Genomic DNA, 22,358 nt, shown 5'->3' on the forward strand with positions numbered 1-22,358 from the left:
TATTATAAGTGCAAACTATATCAACGTGAATTCCACTAAAATCAGTATTAAAAGATCTACCTTGCAATGGTCCTCGGATTGTGTTACATACACAAGACACCCCATTTATACTTGGTTCTAGCACAACATTCACAATAGCTTCAACATATTCAATGTTTATACTCCAATAACTGAAACTTGTGGTCAGAATAACTTTAATTTTCAATTGAAAATTCAGGGAATGGATTCAACACATACACAACCTAGTACTTCGACTGCGTAAACTTCAAACTGACCCAACTATGTGAAAAATGATGCCACGATGTGCTCCTAGTTCATTCACATGACCACTGTTATTGAACCTCACAGGTTGGCAAGACCTTTGGCTCTGATACCACTGTAGCAACCTGTTCCAGTATTGTAACAAATCCAACTAGCACTGTACTGTCCTGAACCCAACTTTCTCGTTCCCCTTTAAATGTAACACTTAGAAGACGAACCCACTTAACAAATAACCAGCAATATGACTAACAGATGATATTCCAGATAGATATTTGCTCAAACTCGTTCTCAAATAACACATTGAGACATACATCCCTATGCAGATGAAAATATGAACAAGAAGTAAAACCCAAACATTCCAATAAATCTGTCTTTTCAAAATGATATTAAAGACTCAAGCATATGAACAAAGAAGTACAGATCAAAGCACTAAACCACCATCCTTTCAACAATTCAGAAGCATGATGTTATCTTATACATCAGCAAATATGATAACCAGCAACTTCTGAATAACTTTTAGAGGTTATTGTACTATACAATAGCAATACAATAACCATCCAACCACAAAATCCAATCTTATACGTAGATATTACAGTCAGATTGGAAAACAAGAGAACTTGTAAGCTCAATGAGACCCTTGTGATGATATCTCCATGGGCAATGGGTTTGCGTCCATTGCCTGCCTGCAAGAGGGGCTATGTCTTCACACGGGCTGAAAGCTGAAGCTTTCTAAAACTCTCCAAGAGAGAAAACTGAACTGAATAGTAAAATCCAGCATACCCAAAAGAATGAGTCTCATCTCCTTTCATCTTCACAACGATGACTCTTCAACTTCTCCCTAATAAATCGTCTTATTCCTCCTCGTCCTCTTGTGACCACATGAGATATTAATTTGACCTTTAATGATAAATCTCCAGGTAACAGTGTCAAATTTAATATTGAAAATTAGTTCCTTCTTAATAATTCTAATGTCCCCAAAGAAGGGACATTACATATATTGTAGTGATCAAACATATGCATATGTCAGAGATGAGAGCCTTGGTAGAGGTGGGATCTTTACCAAGTGAATAATCAGAGATTCCAAAAGAGGCCTTAGAAAGATACTCTTTTATTACAATTACTTAATCGGGAAGCAATTTTCATTAGAGGGTTAAGTGATTTTAAAGGAGTTTCTTTCGAGGGATTAGGAAGGGCTAGACGGGGTAGTCCTTATATTTTTAGTTTCATGTTTCTAATATAATTTTCATATATTTTTCTTATTATACTAACGATTTGATGTAGATTCCTACTTCCAATCCAAATCCAGACAAGGGGACATTATAGTGGTATTAGAGCATAATCCTGCCATCTTGTGGATAAAGGCTTATGCAAACTTACGAGAGAAGAACGAAGACAACAATGAACTATTTATCAAATGAAGTAAGGTCATATATGGAGCAAACCAACCAAACCAATCAAACTCTATTAAACCAAATGGAGAAATCAAATCAGGCTCTCCTACAAGCCTTACAGAACATGGGAAATTCAATCAATAATTTAAGAAAGCAACCGAACTTGTGGAGAGAAGCTAGTTCAATCCATTCTGAAAATAATAATATAACTTCAAGTTCAAGTCTGCCTTAACCAACATTCCTACCCAGAAGAAAAAACCTAAGAGATGAATGGGTAGAGCAATCCTTAACTAGCACGAAAGATATTGCAAGAGCATATACAACCTTAGAGCCTCACATTTGAGAAGCAGTCTCTTTCAGAGAATTTTGTGTGGATAAAAGAAGAGAAATACCTAGAGGTTACGTAAATGAAGAACATAAACGTAAAGTAAGCAAGGTTGCAATCCCAAATTTTAATAGATAAGGGGAAATGTCAGCTCATCAGTGGTTAGAAATACCTAATACATTCTTCATCCTAAACCCCATGATGGAGGAAGAAGCACTCCAATTCGCCATAATCCTTTTGGGGAGAACAACACATGATTGGTGGACGCAAGGACGTATCTCATTAGGTCATAAAGATGTGAAATCTTATGAGGAGTTCTCCCAAAAACTCATAAACTGATTTGATGAGAAAAATATTGAATGGTACTTCCAAGAGTTGACACACCTTAAGCAAACAAGAGCCCTACAAGAATATGTTCAAAAATTCCAAGAAATTTCAGTCATGATCCTCGATTTATCCCAAAAGAGACTCACATGAATGCTTTTGAAAGGTCTGAAAGAATCAACAAAAACAATGGTGAAACCCCACGAGCCACAAAATCTGGAAGAAGCCATAAGGAAAACAAAAGTGGTTGAATCTAATAATAAGGAAAGACCCCAGAATTTCCCCTTCGAAACATTCCCCCGAAGTGAATGAATCAGTAAGGATGACCAAGATAAACCATGCTACTTATTCCACAAACCTTGGAGCATCAGACACAAATGCCCTCAACGAGAAGATCTAATCCAGAAGAATTTGTGCTTTAAATGTAGGGAGCCTTGGGGACGGGGGCACCGATGTAAAAGAGGACAAGTAAATCAAATTGAAGAGACAAATAAGAAAGCCAGAATAGAGAAATTAGAACAAGGAACATTGGCAGTCATATCTCAAGATGAGAATAGGCCTTTCTGTATCAAAGGTGTGCTTAAGGGACAAAAGGTAATTGCACTAGTGGATATGGGAGCTTCTCATGATTTTATCAGCAAACACCTGGTCACAAAAAGAATGTTAAAAACACAAGACTTTGAAGGTTTTAGGCTCAAGTTGGCAAATGGCACCCTAGATCATTGTAGAAAGATGGTTACACAAGTGGAAATCACCACTAACGGACATGTAATTAAAAGGAACCTTTAAGTAGCAAACATACAAAATGATATCATCTTAGGAATGCCTTGGATCAACTCCCTAGGACGTTTTATCATGGATGGACCAAATTTGGAAATATGCTTCAAACATGAAGGGAAAGACATAACACTGAGAGGCATGCCCGACAGATCAACAAGGGTAGTATCTTGTAATAAAATGAAGAAAAGATTAATTCATGACCAAGGAGAAATGATAGCCCAATGTATGTTCTTGGATAGTAACCCCACTAAAGAGAAAACATTCCATGTAGAGATTCGGCCCATCCTTAAGAGGTTTAAAAAAGTGTTTGAAGATATACTTCCTGGTCTTCCCCCTAAGAGAGGTTTTGAATACACCATTAAATTGGAAGGAGGAGCAAAACCGGTAATCACTATGCCATATAAGCATCCCCACAAATATAAAGAAGAAATAGAGAAAACTATCAAGGAGCTCTTAGAAATGGGGCATATACAACCAAGTAGCAGCTCATTTGCATCATCTGTGGTATTAGTAAAAAGAAAGATAGAACTATGAGAATGTGCATTGATTATCGGGCATTGAATAAGAAGACTATTAAAAATAGATGCCCTATCCCTAGATTGATGAGCTAATGGATGAATTACATGGAGCTCGTTATTTCTCTAAAATTGATTTAATAACAGGACACCACCAAATCAGAATGAAAGAAGAAGATGTACCAAAAACAGCATTTAGATGCCACTATGAACATTTCGAATTCCTTGTACTTCCCTTTGGGTTCACAAATGCACCAACGACTTTTCAATCCTGTATGAACCATACCTTTAGACAACAGCTATGAAAATTCCTTCTCATATTCTTTGATGACATTCTCATTTATAGTAAGACATGGGAGGAACACCTACAACACATCAACGAAGTCCTTAGTATTTTAGAAAGAGAATTTCTATATCCCAAAATCTCAAAATGTGAATTTGGACTTGAAGAAATACTTTACCTTGGACATAAAATCAATAAAGGAGTAAGTTTGGACGAAGAAAAGATCAAAGCTATCAAGGAATGGCCAAAACCAAAATCCCTTACACAGCTCAGAGGATTTGTGGAATAATGCAGTTACTATCGAAGGTTTGTTAAAGGATTCTCAAAAATTGCAGCCCCTCTTACAGATTTAACCAAGAAAGGAGACTTCACTTGGGATGACAAAGCACAACAAACCTTTGAACAACTCAAAGTCATTATGAGTTCATGCCTAGTATTGTCCATACCAAATTTCTCCATACCATTTGAACTACAATGTGATGCCTCAGGAGACGGATTAGGGGCAGTACTAATGCAAATGAAACATCCTATAGCTTTTGAAAGCTGCAAACTCACAGGAATTGAAAGACATTATTCAATTTATGACAAAGAGATGTTGGCAATAATGCACGCCTTGGCAAAGTTCCGTCAGTATTTAGTTTGTGGGAAATTCATAGTCAAAACAGATCATAAGAGCCTACGCTTCTTCTTGAATTAGAGAGATCTAAATGACAGACAACAGAAATGGGTGAGCAAAATTCAAGCCTACGATTTTGACATAGAGTATGTGAAAGGAGTAAATAATAGGGCAATAGACACCTTATCTAGAAGATCCCACATCAACCATATTTCTTGCATTTTAGGTTGGAAAGATGATATAATAGTAGATTATGCGAAGTATCAAATTGTAACAAAAGTAATGGAAGCGAAGGTATCCAATGAAGATTTTAAGATCTCAAACGACATCATCTTTTACAAAGGGAGGATCTATTTGACTCCAAAATCTAAGTTGAAAAAGATAATTCTGAAGGAATATCATAACAATCCCTTGGCGGCCCACCCTGGATATTAAAAAACGTATAAACAGATAAGGGGAAAATATTCTTGGAAAGGATTAAAAGGAGACATACAAAAATATGCACAAGAATGTAGAATCTGTTAGCAAAACAGAGCGGAGCAATCACACCCTGTAGGACTATTACAACCACTACCTATTCCAAATCAAAAATGGGAAAGTATATCTAGGGATTTCATAGGAGGATTTCCAAAGGTTCGAGGAAGAGACAACATCTATGTAGTAGTAGACAGACTCACAAAATTTGCACACTTCTTCCCCCTCTCTACAGAATATAAAGCACCTCAAATCGCAGAAGTATTCTTTAAAGAAACTTTTTGTCTACACGGATTACCCAAGAACATTGTAAGTGATAGAGACAACAAGTTCCTCAACAAATTTTAGCAAGAATTGTTTAGACTAGCAGGGACTTCACTCACTTCTAGCATCAGTTATGACCCCTAAACCGATGGTCAGACTGAGATCGTAAACAAGTGGATAGAGGGAAACCTAAGAAATTATGTCACAGGACATCAAATGACTTGGATCAAATGGCTACACTTGGGTGAGTATTGCTATAATACAACCCATCATATGTCCATAGGGGTGAGTCCCTTCAAGGCATTGTACGGATATGAAGCTATGACATTCTAAGGCCTAATCATCCTTGAAAGCAGAGTACCTAGCGCATAGGAGTTTATTCAAAGAAACATTGATATTATAAAAGAATTGAAGGATAATTTACATGTTGCACATAACCAACAAAGACTCTATGCATATAAGAATAGAGTAGAGTGATCATTCCAGGAAGGGGATCTAGTGTACTTGCAATTACAGCCCTATAAACAATCATCTAATAAGAAGAATGGAACTGAGAAACTCAAACCTCGATTCTATGGACCATATAAAGTAATCCAAAGGGTTGGAGAAGTAGCCTATGAGCTAGAATTACTTAGCAATAGTCGAATCCACAACATATTCCATGTATCTAGACTCAAGAAGGTTTTGGGCCAACAGATAGCACCCTGTGTAGAACCTCCCCCACTAGATGACAAGGGACAACTCAAGATGGAGCCGGAAATAATTCTGGATACCAGAGAAAAGGCACTAAGAAATAGAACCGTGAGAAAATTCTAAATCAGATGGAAAGGATTGCTAGATGAAGTTGCTGCTTGGGAAAAAGAAGAAAACCTCAAATTGCTTGAGGACAAGCAGAATTGAGACAGAGGGACTGTGATAATCCGTAATAATAAATGTAACTTCCTATACAAGAAATTCATATTTTGTAATAATCATTATAAATAAGGAAATAAGTAGTAATATAAAAAATTATTTTTCCACACAAGGAAATTCATATTTTATTTATAAATGAGGAGATAAGAAAATACAAATAATGACTAATATTACAAATAATAAATGACTAAGTATTAATAAACAACTAAAAATAATAAAATGCAAACAAATAAGAACTAAAACAAATTAACTATTACTCGTGACACAATTAATCGTTCCCCAAGAGACACGATTGGTCAAGAAGGCAAACATATATATATAAATAAATAAATAAATATGTATATATATAACGTTAATTGAAGGTAGAGGAGCAGAACAGGATATCGATGTGAAGAAGCCCCAACAAACTGTAGCTAAAGAGCATTACCATACAGGCAAAGACATCTGGAAAGGAACGATCGATTCCTGAGCGCCAGGCCAAATAAGACAAAGATCCATGTTCCATTGTCCACACACATGGGGATATAAATGATTAAATCGGGAGCAAGAGAATATCATCAACAGCGTATAAGATGTTACTTAGGACAGGGAGAACGGACCTCAAGAAGCCAGCAAAGATATCTCCAAATGTGGATAATGTAACCACCGATAAGATAATTCTTGGAGGCGTGGGCGGAGTAGGAAGCAGTTAAATTCATGAATCCAAAGCAGACAGTTGGAAGTACCTTTGACGGAAAGGAAGAATATCCAATTAAACAAGTACAATTGAACAATTTTCACAAGACATCATCCTAAGTTGCAACCGACCATGAAATAGCAGAGAGCAGCAAAGGATATTAAGAGGACTAATATAAAGGGTACACTAAGAGATTGGGCCTAATCAAAGCGGTATGAGTACTTCCATTAACAAAGAGAATTCCTTATTTATTAAGGGAAATACTTAGAGAGCATAGCCTCTATTGAGGACAATAGAGATAGAGGGCATTCTAGTGTGAATGTTGGATTCCAAATAGGGGGCATTCTAGTGTGAACGTCGTATTCCAAATAGAGGGCATTCTAGTGTGAATGTCAGATTCCAAATAGGAATCCTAGAGAAGGGGTTTATAGAGAATCCCTTAGAGGCAATATATATATTGTAGTGGTCAAACATATGCATATGTCAGAGATGAGAGCCTTGGTAGAGGTGGGATCTTTACCAAGTGAATAATCAGAGATCCCAAAAGAGGCCTTAGGAAGATACTCTTTTATGACAATTACTTAATCAGGAAGCGATTCTCACTAGAGGGTTAAGTGATTTTAAAGGAGTTTCTTCGGAAGGATTAGGAAGGGCTAGATGGGGTAGTCTCCATATTTTTAGTTTCATGTTTCTAATATAATTTTCATATATTTTTCTTATTATACTAACGATTTGATGCATATTCCTACTTCCAATCCAGATCCAGACAAGGGACATTACAAATATATTAATGTACAATGCTCTAAAATATTATATTTAATAATAAATTATATTTTTTATTGATAATATACAATGCTCTAAAATATTATATTTAATAATAATATTAGAAGTGATATCTTGATCATAATATAATATTATGTTATATTTTTTATTTATTCATTTTACAATATATTTTATTATTTATATTTAAATTCTATTTTGTAAATGGGGAGATTACGTATGTATCTACACACACATGCATACATATATGTTTACTGATCAAAAAACAAAAACTATGCCACTTTGAGGTGGCAACCTCCTCATTCAGTTCATGTGGGTTATCTCTAATAGTCTTCATTAAGGGCAGCATAGTGACTTCTCTTGCTGTTTTTCTTCTCAATGAAATAGTTAAGATGCATCTTGCATAATTCTTAATGCTGGGTAACATTTGGGTTTATGCCTATCATTGGCGCTGATATGCTTAAGTTACATGTGGATGCATGCAATTATGTGTCAGAGAACTGTTTATTTATTGATGGAATGTCCTAACGATTTAAGTTGTTGATTCACCTTACAAAAATTTCTGCTATGATAATGCATCTGACTACAGTGAAGTGGAAATATATGTCTCCATTTATTTACACTGTATGTTTGCACTAACACAGTGTAAAAGAAATAATTAAATTTGTGGTTAGAAATACAACATGCTTATTTTTCTCAGATTAACATAATTCGTTTAATTTTACTTTTTGTGTTTTGTTTATTAATGCTATGACACTTTTGCTGCAGTTGGAGACTCTATCATCATTGGCAACCTCAGTCATGTCCCAAGATACAATATTACAGCTTCATTCTACTAGCCAGTTCCGGAAATTGTCATCCATTGGTCAGTTAAATCAATTGACATAACTTTTCATTGATTTGTAGCTGATTGCTTGTAGTAGGGAAATCATGTTTTATCTTTTATTTCTGAAGTGCACTGAAGAGAGATAGAGACATGATTTACTAGTTCTTGAAAAGCAAATGGCATGATTAGTGTCTGGTCAAATCCCAGTTAATTATGGATTATAATTTGAAGGATTGTTATATTGCTTGTGCAGCAAGAGATCCTCAGATTAGCGAAATTATTAAAACGGGAGTTGTGGCTCAATTCGTTAATTTTCTACAGAGGGTAGATACACCACAGCTTCAGGTAATATTTGTGTGTAGCTCTTCACCACTATTAAGGTCTTAGGATTCTGTGTTATCACTGATGCTTCACTTTATCTAGTACTGTCACTTCCCCCATCTATAATTTGTGACTCCCTTAGTAACAATTTAAGAACAGCATCAGAAGAATGACAAGTTAATTGACTGAGTCCTAGAGCCAAGGATCAGAAACTACAAATTAAAGAAGTTATATTGAGATGCAAGAACAGTTAGCAATGAATACTATATGCTACCCAGCAAGTATCCATAAGCAATACTATAAATATCCTTATAGTTAATCATTTTTATTGATTAGAAAAGTTAATCTCTGTGATCAAATGATCAGAAATGTGAGCATCTGATGTTATGATTGATGAAATATTGATTGGAGTGAAGAGACAAATGAATAAAGAGTAATCTCCAGATAATTAAAGATCATATAACTATATACAAAATATACTAACATGTGATTACAAATGGTAGCGATTAAGCATCATTAAATATAGCAGAGCTGGAAATATCATCACAGAGACGGCTATTAAGATGGCAACATAATAATTTAATATGCAATTGAGATTGACATTCATCGAGCCTAAATTGCAGTGAGTACATTAATTACTGACTTTTGAAAGTAATAATAATACATTAGTCAGCGCTTGAAGGGGGAATAGCTAAGAGATGTGATTTATTTGAAAAATCAGTTTAGTGTTATAGGGCTGCAATTGGAATAATCGAAGATAAATAATCACCAATAACTATGAAAAGGTGCAATTTGCTTATTTTTGAATCAAAGATTGTGTTAAGACATTTTTTGAGATCTCAAGGGAGAAGCTTGGTTGCACTCTGCAATATGTACGCAGAGGCAACCTCGGTTTCAAACAAATAACCTCTTATTTCCCGTCAAGGAGTACATCCAGTACATTCTGCAGCTCCATTAATGGCTTCTAATTTGCCTGCTATTAAGAGCTCGAAAGGCCCAGTTGCTAAATAAAAAAAGCGGTTTACAAAGAGAAAACTTCTAACCCTATCGTACCCACCCCGGCTGAAACCATTCCATCATCAAGAAGGGTTGCGATGGAGAAAGAGAAGCAATCAAACAAAATCAAGGAGACGGAGAAAGAGAAGCACCCAAATCTTTCAAACAAGCCCTCGAAGGAATCCTAGTCCTCCTGAAAGGAGCGCTATTTCTCAAATCTGAACCAATAGTTTCAAGAGCCACTTGCAAAGGTGGAGGTCTGGGTAAGGAGCCACAATCCTCGGATTATGTCATTAGACCTAATTCACAAATGGTGGAGGCATTGGATAAAGAGAAAACTAGATTAAGGAAGATTGCTATCTTTTTTGCTGCACTTGACATTTCTAGAATGCCCTCTAGGGATTGTTTGAATAGTTGGTTCCACTGTGTTTGGAATATGAAACTAGGGTTGAAATTCTCTTACTATTGTATGGTCTATGAAGAAAGGTTCTAGAAAATTGTGGTTGAAAAAATGTTTTGGAAAGAAGGAAACTTGGAGTTTCGGGCCATCCCTCGGACCGCTGAGACTACCAATCAAGAGATTCTCATCCTTTCCTTTCCTAGATGGTTGACCATTAACAACCTCCCTCACATGTTATAGAATTTTATCCCTAAATCTTTGGCGCCTTCGAGCAAAGTCTTGAAAGTTGATAGGTGGAATACCCTTATACCATGGAACTCTAAAATTTTGTCAAAATTTAGAGTCCCAAAAACCAGGCCAAAGGGAGCGTCCTTAGATCTTACCCACTACTTATATTCAAACAATATGCTTCAAAACAACTAAAGGTCATGAGAAGAAGAATGTGAAAGAAGGATGCTAGTTTGATGCTTGCACTCTATGGTTAATTCTTAGATCAACAATCCAAGAAGATGTTTTTCAAGCTGCCCTTGATCAATTTGACTATGGAGATACATATATTGTCACAAACATGAGCGATGAAATGCATAGCATGATACAACAAAAGGATCAATGGTATATGAGAATACAAAACATCAATATGCAGAATTAATTACAACAATTCTGATCATATACGTCAATGTTTACTACAATATTCAAATGTGTATAAGGACGGCAATAGATTGTGATGAGCATATGTTTATTGCAAACTTAAATCAAAAGGAAACATTCCGATGATTGGCCCTTTATAATCATTTTTGAATTCTGTATACAATTTAAATATAAGTGGACATGGTCATTTAGCATCTTGAATGTGATCATCATAGATATAGTGAAATATCAAATTGTTTCTGCATCTGTCTCCAGTTTGTCTCCCTACTAGAGCAGTTAAAGTTCAATCTAGACTAATTTAAGATTGCATGTATATTTGATTTGTTGCATCTTGATTGTTAGAATTTGAAAAGATCAATAACCCATAAAACTAGTGCAAAGAATAAATATCTAAACTATGAATGCAAATGACACAAAATCAAAATAGCAACACAGAGTTAGTCTCCAAGAGAGAAATGCAAATGCTAGAAGCAAAATAGCATTAAGAGGATGCAAAAATAAGAGATGCAAATACAAGCCAGGTAGCATGCTTATATAGGCTAGGAAGAGGGAGGAGGTGGCAACATAAACCAATGAGGAGCAACCATCTATTGGACTAAAGATAGCAAAGTATCTTCCCAAGATAGCTAATGGATGCTCACATGTAGGAAGGCGACACCTCACAACCATTCACCTAATAAGACATGCTTTATTAACTTAAGTGAGATTATTAAAAGTGTAGGAAAAACCTAGCAAAATAGGAAAAATAAAAAAACTACACTAACACCCCTCCATAAGCGAAGCTTAGGTGGATGTAGAAATTGGTCCCGACAAGTCAAGCCTGATGAGGTACCCATGTACATAAGATTTCCCAAAAGAGAGAGAAAAGAGACCCCCAAAAAAGAAGTCAAGACTTCGAGTGAGAGGAAGAGGCCCCCCCAAAAGATGAAGCATCCCACACCGCCAGCAAAGCTCGCAAATGAAGGAACTTTCTCTCAGTGAAGGGTTTGGTGAAGATATCAGCAACTTGCTCAGAAGTCGGACAATAGCAAAGGTCAATGACATGACCATGGAGGAGCTCCCGGATGTAGTGCATGTGGACCTCTATGTGTTTGGTTTGCTGATGATGAACCAGATTCTGTGAGATTTGAATGGCACTCTGGTTGTCACAAAATATGACTAATGGCCGTCTAATTTGGATACCAAACTCAGTGAGAAGATGTTGAAGCCAAATGGCCTCAGTGGCGGCATTTACAACCCCTCGATACTCAGCCTCAGTAGAAGATAGAGCAATAGCAGACTGCTTTTTGCTCGACCAACAAACAAGACCTGACCCAAGTGAGAAGCTATACCCTGAAGTAGACTTACGATCCTCAGAATCACCTGCCCAATCTGAATCTGTGTAGCCCACCAAATCAAGCTCTACCTGCTGCGTAGTGAATCCCACAACTATGAAAACCTTGAATGTAGTGAAGGATTTGCTTGGCTGCTTTCCGGTGCAACTCATGGGCCTCCTGCATGAATCGAGAGACCATGCCTACAGCGTAGGAGATGTCAGGTCTCGTATGAGTCAGATAAATGAGACTCCCAACAAGTTGGCAGTACAAAGTGCCATCAACAAGTGGAGAAGAACATTGAGCCTCAATTTTGACTCCAGAAAGGAAGGGAGTCGAAGCAGGCTTACAGTCAGCCATATGAAACCTCCAGAGTAAATCTAGAGCATACTTGGACTGTGTGATGGTGATCCCAGAAGGAGACTGAAGGATCTCAATCTCGAGAAAGTAATGCAACAAGCCCAAGTTAGTCATCAAAAAACTGTCCTGAAGGGCCACTTTGACAGCCTTAATGGTTGGTGAAGAACTTCCTGTGATCAACAAGTCATCAACATACAAAACCAAAAATAGAAGTGAATCACCTTGTTGCAAAATGTAGACATTAGGATCAGAATGGCACTGAGTGAACCCAACTGATAAAAGGAAGGAGTCCATCTTGGCATACCAGGGCCGAGGAGCCTGTTTGAGGCCATAGAGAGACTTCTGAAGACAGCACACAAGTGAAGAATCCTGAAGGAAGCCCTGTGGCTGCTCCATGTAGATCTCCTCATGAATGTCACCATGAAGAAAAACACTCTTCACATCCATATGATGTACTTCCCAACGATTAGCTGCAGTAATGGCAAGAACAATCGAATGGAATTCATTTGGGCAACTGGTGCAAAAGTCTCAGAGTAGTCAATCCCAGGAACCTGGGAGAATCCTTTGGCGACCAAGCGAGCCTTGTGTTTGTCAATTGACCCATCTGCTGCAAATTTTGTCCGATAGATCCACTTACATCGAACAAGTTTTCTTCCTTTAGGAAGAGGGACAAGATCCCAAGTGTGGTTCCTCATCAAGGAACTATAGCCTTCCTGCATAGCTGTATCCCACTCAGGAATACCAGAAACCTCATGAAAGGACTATGGATCTGAGGTAGTAGCAATGAAGATATGTGGAGCATCTTGGAATTGTGAACGAGTTCGCCTGGTGTCTGATGGATCCCTAACTCAATCGCCTACCTGCAAAGTTTGTCTAGCCCAAAGTGGATAGGAAGATGGAGAATCTGGAGGGGAATCATTAATCTCTGAATGATGACTAGGAGAGGAAGGAGGTGAGTTCTTTGAATCACTTTCTGCATCAGAAGTAGAGGTAGAAGACTGTTCAGGTGAATCTGACTCATCAGAAGATCTGTCATGTATTCCAAGTGACTCTAATGTCAAGGTAGAAGGAGTTGGAGAAGTGATAGAAAGCGAGCTTGAAGATCCCTCCTCAAACTAAACACTCCTCTCAATGAATAACTCATGTGTAGCAGGGTGGAGCAACCGATAACCCTTCACACCATCAGGATAACCTACAAATATGCAAGGTCTGTTTTGTGGATCCAAGGCCTTACGTTTCTCTGTAGGAATGTGGGCCCATGCAGGGGAGCCAAAAACTTGAAAGTGCTTAATTGATGGTTTTCGACCGCTCCAAGCTTCAAAAGGAGTAACTCCCTTCAAGGCTCGGTGAGGAACACGGTTCTGGATATAACAAGCACAGTTAATGGCTTCTGCCCAATACTGTGGTGCAAGAGATCTAGAGTGAATCATACAGTTTGCCATTTCCTTGAAGGATCTATTCTTCCGTTCTGCAACACCATTTTGTTGAGGATTGTATGGAACTGAATGTTGCAAATCAATCCCCTCTGAAGTGCAAAATCTTTCAAATTGATGGTTGATATACTCACCACCATTGTCTGTGCGCAAAACCTTGATGGCTTTCCTAGATTGCTTTTCTACAAATTTTTTGAAGTTTTGAAAATGATTAAATTCCTCTGACTTTTGTTTGAGAAAGTACACCCATGTATATTGAGAAAGGTCATCAATGAATGTGAGGACGGGCCCTGCTGAAAGAAGGATGTTGAAATGGACCAGCCAAATCACTGTGAACTAACTCTAGTATCTGTGAAGCTCTCCATGCCTTACTTTTGTCAAACTTTTCCTTAGGATGCTTACCAAGAATGCAACCTTGGCAAACACCTCTTGAGAATTGAACCGAAGGCAACCCTGTGACCATGCTTTGCTGGTTGAGCTGATGCAAATAGCGGAAGTTAAGATCGCCAAACCGCTCATGCCATAATTTACTCACATCATTAGAGTGAGTGAGCAAAACAGATGAAGGAGGATCAAGAACAAAGTGAGAAAACAGATAGAGTCGTGACTGATGATCTGCTCTCTCAACTGCAACTACAGAATCACTATGCAACTCACGTATCTCCATTGAATCAGGAGTGAACTCAACTCGCTTGCCTGAACCTGTGTGAGTGATCCGGTATATTGATAGGAGATTAGTTGATAATGAGGGTACACAAAGAACATCATGGAATGTGCCATCCCCCACATCAACAGACCCTCTCCCACACACCTCAACAGGAGTGTCATCACCCATCAAAATAGAAGGCATAGTACATGGTTCTAACGATGCAAGTTCTTCCTTAGATGAAGCCATGTGGTGCGAAGCACCCGAATCAAGAACCCAAGTGGATGGTGAGGAAGCAACTGCAACAAGAGTGAGTGAGCAAAACAGATGAAGGAGGATCAAGAACAAAGTGAGAAAACAGATAGAGTCGTGACTGATGATCTGCTCTCCCAACTGCAACTACAAAATCACTATGCAACTCACGTATCTCCACTGAATCAGGAGTGAACTCAACTCGCTTGCCTGAACCTGTGTGAGTGATCTGGTATATTGATAGGAGATTAGTTGATAATGAGGGTACACAAAGAACATCATGGAATGTGCCATCCCCCACATCAACAAACCCTCTCCCACACACCTCAACAGGAGTGTCATCACCCATCAAAATAGAAGGCATAGTACATGGCTCTAAGGATGCAAGTTCTTCCTTAGATGAAGCCATGTGGTGCGAAGCACCCGAATCAAGAACCCAAGTGGATGGTGAGGAAGCAACTGCAACAAGAGCCTTGCCCTCTCCTTTCTCCTTGCTGTTTTCTTTTGCCTTGTTAGACCCTTCATTAGAACTTTGTTTGATAGACTTGAGAACACTAATATTATTCTTCTCAAGAATGTATGTCAAGCGATCAATTTGTTTCTTCAAACATTTATGTTCATCATGATCGGGTCTTTTACAATAGGCACATTTAACCTTTTCTTTCTTAGGCTTATCGCCCTTAGAGGATGAGGTATCAATAGTTGCTTTTGAAGCAATTGGTATCTGATCCTTCTTTTCCTCACTATTATTTTGTTTCTCATCCTTACTATTGTTGTTACTACTTTGTCCTTTTTGTTCTTTTGTGCCTTGGTTGGTAGCTAAGACATGTGACTTAGAGGACTTAAGAGTGCCCATCTGGATTAGCTTGTCCTGTTCTCGAGTGAGATTGACAGCAAAATCATCTGGAGATGGCATGGTGAATTGAGTACCCAAGTGCACCCTTAGTAGCATAGAAGGTAGAGACAAATACAGAATATTTTGAACTTAGCTTAGAGAGAATACTAAGAATCAGTTGTTCATCTTTCTTTTCAATTCCACATTGTTTTAATTGCAGCCTTAGTAATTTCAATTTGGTGAAGAAATCTTGGATTGTGTTGAAATTGCTTGGACTTAAACTAATTAATTCATTTTCCAACATATGACCCCTCATTGAATCTTGTGTGCCAAATAGTGTTTCTAGCTTTGTCCATATTTCATTTGGTGTATCCAAAGACTCAATGTGAAATAGCAAGCCAGGAGAAATAGACAAACACAATGTTCCATATGCCTCATCACATTTGTTAAACCACTTAGGCTTATCTTCATCTTTATCAGGTTCAGTTTCAAGTCTCATAGTTATCCTATTTAATCCAGCTTTTCTTAAGTGAATTGTCATGCATGATTTCCACCCAAAGTAATTGTATGGAGTTAGGATGGGCATATTTGTTTGATCCATGATGAAGAAATGCTAAAAAGAAGAGAACCCAGCCACGACAATGCCCCCCCCTCCTTTTTACTTGATCAAAGAACTCCCCCCCAAAAGAAATATGATTTGGCACTTTATTTTAGTGCGTTTACAACTACCACTAGAAAGAAATACTTAGTGGTCTTGATTTCAATGCATTACAAACCCTCAGGAAGAGCATATGTTGAAAGTGAAACTTAGGCACAATAAAATCAAGAAAACAAATAGCACCACTGTGATCTACTTGAAAAATCATGCACTTTCAAAAAAAAATCGCCTCAATACGAGGTCGTATGAGAAAGTTATGATCCTCCGAAGTTTCCAAAATAAGAATTGTGCACAGTTACGGCCAAGAATCTGCAATTTCTGAAAAATTTATGCATGAAAATAAAAAAACAACACCACTAGTGGATAGAGCACAAAAAAATAGCCAAGGTCATAACAAGAATCGTCAAAATCGAAGTCTGTATGAGTAAGAACGAGACATTTGAAAACTGTGTTCAAATTTGCGATTGCAAACGGAGAGGGGTACGGCTGTAGCTTTCTGTGCTCGATTCTGCAAAATATATAGATTGCATGCAAAATCTAAAAGATACCCATATGGTTTTTCGGGGTTTCGAACAAAACTCAGAAAGCGTTTCTCTTGCTGATGTACAGAAGATGTAGCTGTAGTGTAAATCTGACGCCTTTAACAACAAAAAACGGCCCCAACAACCAAAAAATATCATGAAAAGATTGAATCAGCTACCTAAGTCAAGAAATGACATGCTGGAACCTGCAATATTGATTGAAAACACCAGATATGCGAGTTGGCTGTTAGATTTGAGATTGAAACCCCAATTTTGCAACTTGTATGACGATCTTTGATCTCGGTGAAATGAAAGCCAAATCTGACTTTCTCAAGCCTACTAGACGCGTTGGAACAACTAGAAATGCTGCAATCACTTAGAGATTAAAAATGTTTTTGTCAAACTTTTTTGATTCTCAAGATCATCCGACGATGCGAGAGAAGAGCATACTGGATTTTTCAAAAATTTACAATAAGATTTATTAGCCCCTCCCTGAATCTCTCAAATAAAGAAACTAAAATCTACTCTTGCACGTAGAAAAACTCTGATACCATGTTAGAATCTGGAAAGATTAATAACCCAAAAAACTAGTGCAAAGAATAAATATCTAAACTATGAATCCAAATGACACAAAATCAAAATAGCAACACAGAGTTAGTCTCCAAGAGAGAAATGCAAATGCTAGAAGCAAAATAGCATTAAGAGAATGCAAAAATAAGAAATGCAAATACAAGCTAGGTAGCATGCTTATATAGGCTAAGAAGAGGGAGGAGGTGGCAACACCAACCAATGAGGAGCAACCATCTATCGGACTAAAGATAGCAAAGTATCTTCCCAAGATAGCTAATGGATGCTCACATGTAGGAAGGGGACACCCCACAACCATTCACCTAATAAGACATGCTTTATTAACCTAAGCGAGATTATTAGAAGTGTAGGAAAAACCTAGCAAAATAGGAAAAGTAAAAAACTACACTAACATTGATTATTTAATTGTTAACGGTATATGTGCATAGAACATTATAAAGTTGTACATTATAATCTTCATTGTAGTTGACTCTATTGCCTAGAGGAGCAGAGCCACTGTTCTTTTTATTATCGAAGTTAGAAAATCTATAATTTCCTTCTTACAAGCATCAAATTCAATATTTACAAATATTATACAAAACATCCAATTCAAACATTTAGCATTCAATCCAAACACTCAGCATTCAGTTTCATATTAATCGAGCTCAAAGATTTTGCCAACCAAAGAGCTCTCCAAAGCTAAAATTTGCTATAGAAAAGCTTTGAACCAAGTGATTAGGTCCGATGGGAAGGCCTACTTGCCTAGGTGTTTCGGAGCCGGAAGTGCAGGGGAATCAAGGTGATTTTCATTCGTTGGCCAAAATTAATTGTGGAATCCTATTAGAGAATTGACACACTCTTGGATTTCCAATTTGCGATTTTGGGAATCAACACCTGGTATGGCTCTTCCAAAAAATGTGTGGTTTTATTTTGGCGATACCGCAATGTGTGTAGCCCTCTTTCATACTTAGGCGGCTCAAACGCTTGTTATTTATGCAGAAGGGAGGGCCATAGGAAGTAGGAGTGCCCTCTCCTCAAGAAAAACTGGCATGCTCCCTCCCCTTCAGAACCCCAAGCCCTTGAAAGAAGGACCTCAAATAAGATAATTATCTCCCGAAGATAATAAAGATACCCTTGTAACCTCTCCTCCACGGCTTCTACGAGAGAAGTCAGAAGATATTTTGAGGACTTTAGATGATCTGAAACATCAATTTAACAAAACATCCAATCATCAGCTCGTAAGTCCTTGATTCACAAAGATTTGAGGGACCTTGAATGGTTTAGGAAGTTGATTGTGGTCTCTGTCCTAACCCCCCCAAAGCCAAGAAGCTCCTTTCATAATGCCCAACAATTAGCCATTGAAAGATTGAGGTCAACTTCATAAGCCCTTAAGAGAACCCCTTATCTAAAAATTAAAAAGCCTTTGCAAGACGACCCATGCCTTGAGCATGCTTCTTCTAAACCCTCGACCCCTCCTTTTGGCCCTTCAATGTAGGAGAATGAGGTTGAGGTGCTCCCGAAAACTCATGATGCTTTGGAGGACCCTCTTGGGCCTAAAGAGCTGTCTTTTCCCCCATCCCAATTAGATGGACTTCAAGAAATTCTGGAGGCCTACAAAGAGGATAGATTATTTGGGTATGAAATGGTTGCTATCCCTCCCCCCCCACCGCCTCACTCGAGCACATGGATGTACAAGCCTAAACATGTTCTTCCTAGACTATCTCATTCTCCCCCATTGAAAAGCATAAAAGATGGGGTAGGAGGGATTGAGGATGCTCAATTATGGAAGTGGAAGTCTTAGAAGGTAATGCTAAAGAGTGTGGAGAAGAGACTGGAGATTTTGTATTTTTTGCAAAAATAGATTTGAAGAGAAAGAGGAACAAAAGATATAATAAAAAGAGTCTCCACCTTTTGAAGAAGGGCCTTTCACTAAGAGGAAAAGAGGTAGACCTCCCAAAATGACTAGAGTGGTTAAAGCCCATAAAATCTCGAAATGGGAGTTACTTGAATGCTTTAGAAGATTTCAGACCCTGATTGATACTGAGGAAGTTGTTGACCAACGAATGCCCTAAAATTAGTATGGTGGAATATCAGGGAACTAGAGTCACCTTATAGAAAATATATAATTAAAAGATTTTTGAGGAATGCTAAAGAGGTGGAGTTTCTATTGCTACAAGAAGTGAAGAAAGTTGCCTTCACCTTAGATACTTCTCTAAAATGCATCTAGAAAGATGCTAAGTCATTTTCTAACCTTCACCAGAAAGGGAGAGGAGGAACCCCTATCCTCCTAAATCCAAAGTGGAACAATATTATCACTAATTAGGGATACTCATCCTGTTACAGAGCCACTTGGATCTCATTGAAAATTTAAGACTTTTTCTTTGGCATCTGCTCCATATAAGCTCTATGATCATAATAACATGATTGCTCTTTGGAACTGGTTTTCAGAACTTCCAAATATACCTTGGATTATAGCAGGAGATTTCAACATGATTATGCAGCAACAACACAAAACAGGTGGTGTGAGATTTGAGTGGAAGGCGAATGAGCAATATTTTTGGAATAGGATGGTCGATAAGCTCAATATCTTTGATCCCATGGAAGGTTGCAAAGGTAAAGTCAATGGAATATGGTACACATGGTCGAATTTTCGAAAATGGGAGAGAAGGATTTATTCCAAGCTAGATAGATTTTACTTGAATAAAGATGCTTTTAGTTGTGTTAAAGGTGGTAACAAGTATTGTGTTCAAGTAACCCCTTATTTCATGTCAGACCACCACCCAATTATCACCAGTGCCTTTGGAATTGGGCTTCCTGCTGACAAGGTCAAGAAATCAAAGAACTTTGCATTAAATACTACGACTCTCAAAGATGAAGCTGTTCTAGTTGCTGTTCATATTATTAATTGGTTTAACAACCAAATTCCCTATAGAGAAGGATACATTAATAAGTGGGTTTAGAAAACTAAAACATGGAGGAGTGTGTTCAAGGTTGTTGGTAAGAAGAAGGCCAAGGACTCCAGATGGTTTGAACTTCAGACACTTTGCTCTTTCCAGGCACTGGAAGCCAATTTGCAGAATCATCGCAATGATGAGGACCTTTTAAATACACTGTCCCAAGCTAGAGATGATACTCTAAGAAGGATTTGAAATTCTAAATTGGCAGGAGCAAGAACTAGGGCCAGACTTTTCTGACTTAGATTAGGGGACAAGGGATCCAAAATTCTTCTTTAATGCTCTTAAAACAAAGGAGGCTAGAGAAAAGCTTGAGTGCATCTGTGAGAATGATAGCAACTTGACATCCTTGATAATTGTGGATGTTTTTTAGAGAATAAATTTCTACTTCTTAAGAACAGTTTGTAGTGTTTCTTATTTGAGATTGTTGTTAACACCTTTTACTTTTCCCTTGGTTATAATGTAGATTAGATACTTATCTGATTTCTTTGCTTATTACAGAGAATTGATGAAGGACAAACTGACTATTATTAATATTGATGATTGCTGGGAGATATACAATGCCTTGTTATTGATTGTATTCTCCTACAACCATCAGAGATATACATATACCATAGGGAGTTACGATTATGAATGGTTGTGACTCCCCCCGTGGCACTTGTCATGGGGAGTCATACCCATTCATGATCATGACTCCTCTTAATTAAAACCAATGAAGACCGATGCAATAAGATTGTCGATTCAGATTAGTTCAGGACACTTGTAATGCAAAATGGTGGATGCTAATATATATATATATATATATATATATATATATATATATATATATATATATATATTTGTTTCTTGCCAACATCATATTTATATATATGTTCGTTCATCATTATTCATGATACGAATGCTTCAATCCGATGAAGCTATATTCTTAACACTTCCTCTTAGAAGAAAGAGGATTGAATGCATACTTCTTAGCAATGCACTTGAATCAACCATTGTCAGGATTCATATTCATACTGAATTTGAATGCAGTGATAATCACCATACCAAGATATTCAATACATTCTTGGATTTTAACCCCAATGAAATCAACCTTGATACTTCCGTCATTATGTGTTTCATTTAATAGAAAAGCACATAACAACAGGTCAAACTATTGTTAAGATTGTCACCTTACAATAGTGACCTCAACGCAATAAAAGATCATCACTTTTCTTGCCACAACATATCCTCAATATTGTAATATTGATTTTATTAAATATTCAATAATAACTTTACAAAAAATTGAATTACATTTTGATCATACCAAGTTTGTTCTTGAAGTATTCAAATTTTAAGCTATCAAGAGGTTTAGTGAAGATGTCGGCCTTTTGTTCTTCACTGCTGATGTATATCAGCTTAATAATATTTCTGTCCACCATATTTCTTATATAATGATAAGGAATCTCTATAGGATTGGACTTGTTATGAAAAATTGGGTTAATTGATAGTTTAATGCAACTTTGATTATCACAATGAATTATAGTGGAGTTCAGTGGTTTTCCAAACAATCCATATAAGAGTTTCCTTAGCCATATTGCTTCACGTGCTCCTGTGGAGGTTGCCTTATACTTTGCTTCCATAGAGCTTTGAGCAACAATTGACTGTTTTCTGCTGAACCAAGATATCATAGTAGAACCAAGACTAAAACAACATCTAGTTGTACTCTTGTGATCAATAGAATCACTTGCCCAATCTGAATTAGTATATTGTTGAAGTTGTAGCTCAATTTTCTCATACTTCAGCCCTAGTCCAATTGTTCCTCAAAGATACCTTAGAATATGCTTGCCTGCCATTAGATGAATCTTCTTGGGTTCACACATGAAGTGACTTAACACATTTGTAGCACAACAGATATTTGGTCGAGTGTTTAATAAGTACATAACAGAGCCAACAATTTTTCAATAGTGAGTAGGATGTATTAATTCTGAGTTTGCTGCTTCATTCTTAAGTTTATGAAGATTAGTTTCCATTGGAGTAAATAGTGGCTT

General features: G+C 37.4%; 1 protein-coding gene across 2 annotated transcripts in view; it reads left to right on the forward strand.

The window, feature by feature from the left end:
- The window catches only part of LOC149530944 (importin subunit alpha-like), a 226,403-nt gene that overhangs the window by 95,665 nt on the left and 108,380 nt on the right, over positions 1–22,358 (forward strand). For both annotated transcript variants that reach the window (XM_089809659.1, XM_089809660.1), the window contains exons 2-3: positions 8,370–8,466; positions 8,681–8,772. In XM_089809659.1, coding sequence (XP_089665785.1) covers positions 8,370–8,466; positions 8,681–8,772 — 189 coding nt within the window. The remainder of the gene's footprint in view (positions 1–8,369; positions 8,467–8,680; positions 8,773–22,358) is intronic.

Source organism: Cupressus sempervirens, chromosome 11 (assembly GCF_028749045.1).
Source record: "Cupressus sempervirens isolate cs-2001-9-10 chromosome 11, ASM2874904v1, whole genome shotgun sequence".
NCBI lineage: Eukaryota > Viridiplantae > Streptophyta > Pinopsida > Cupressales > Cupressaceae > Cupressus > Cupressus sempervirens.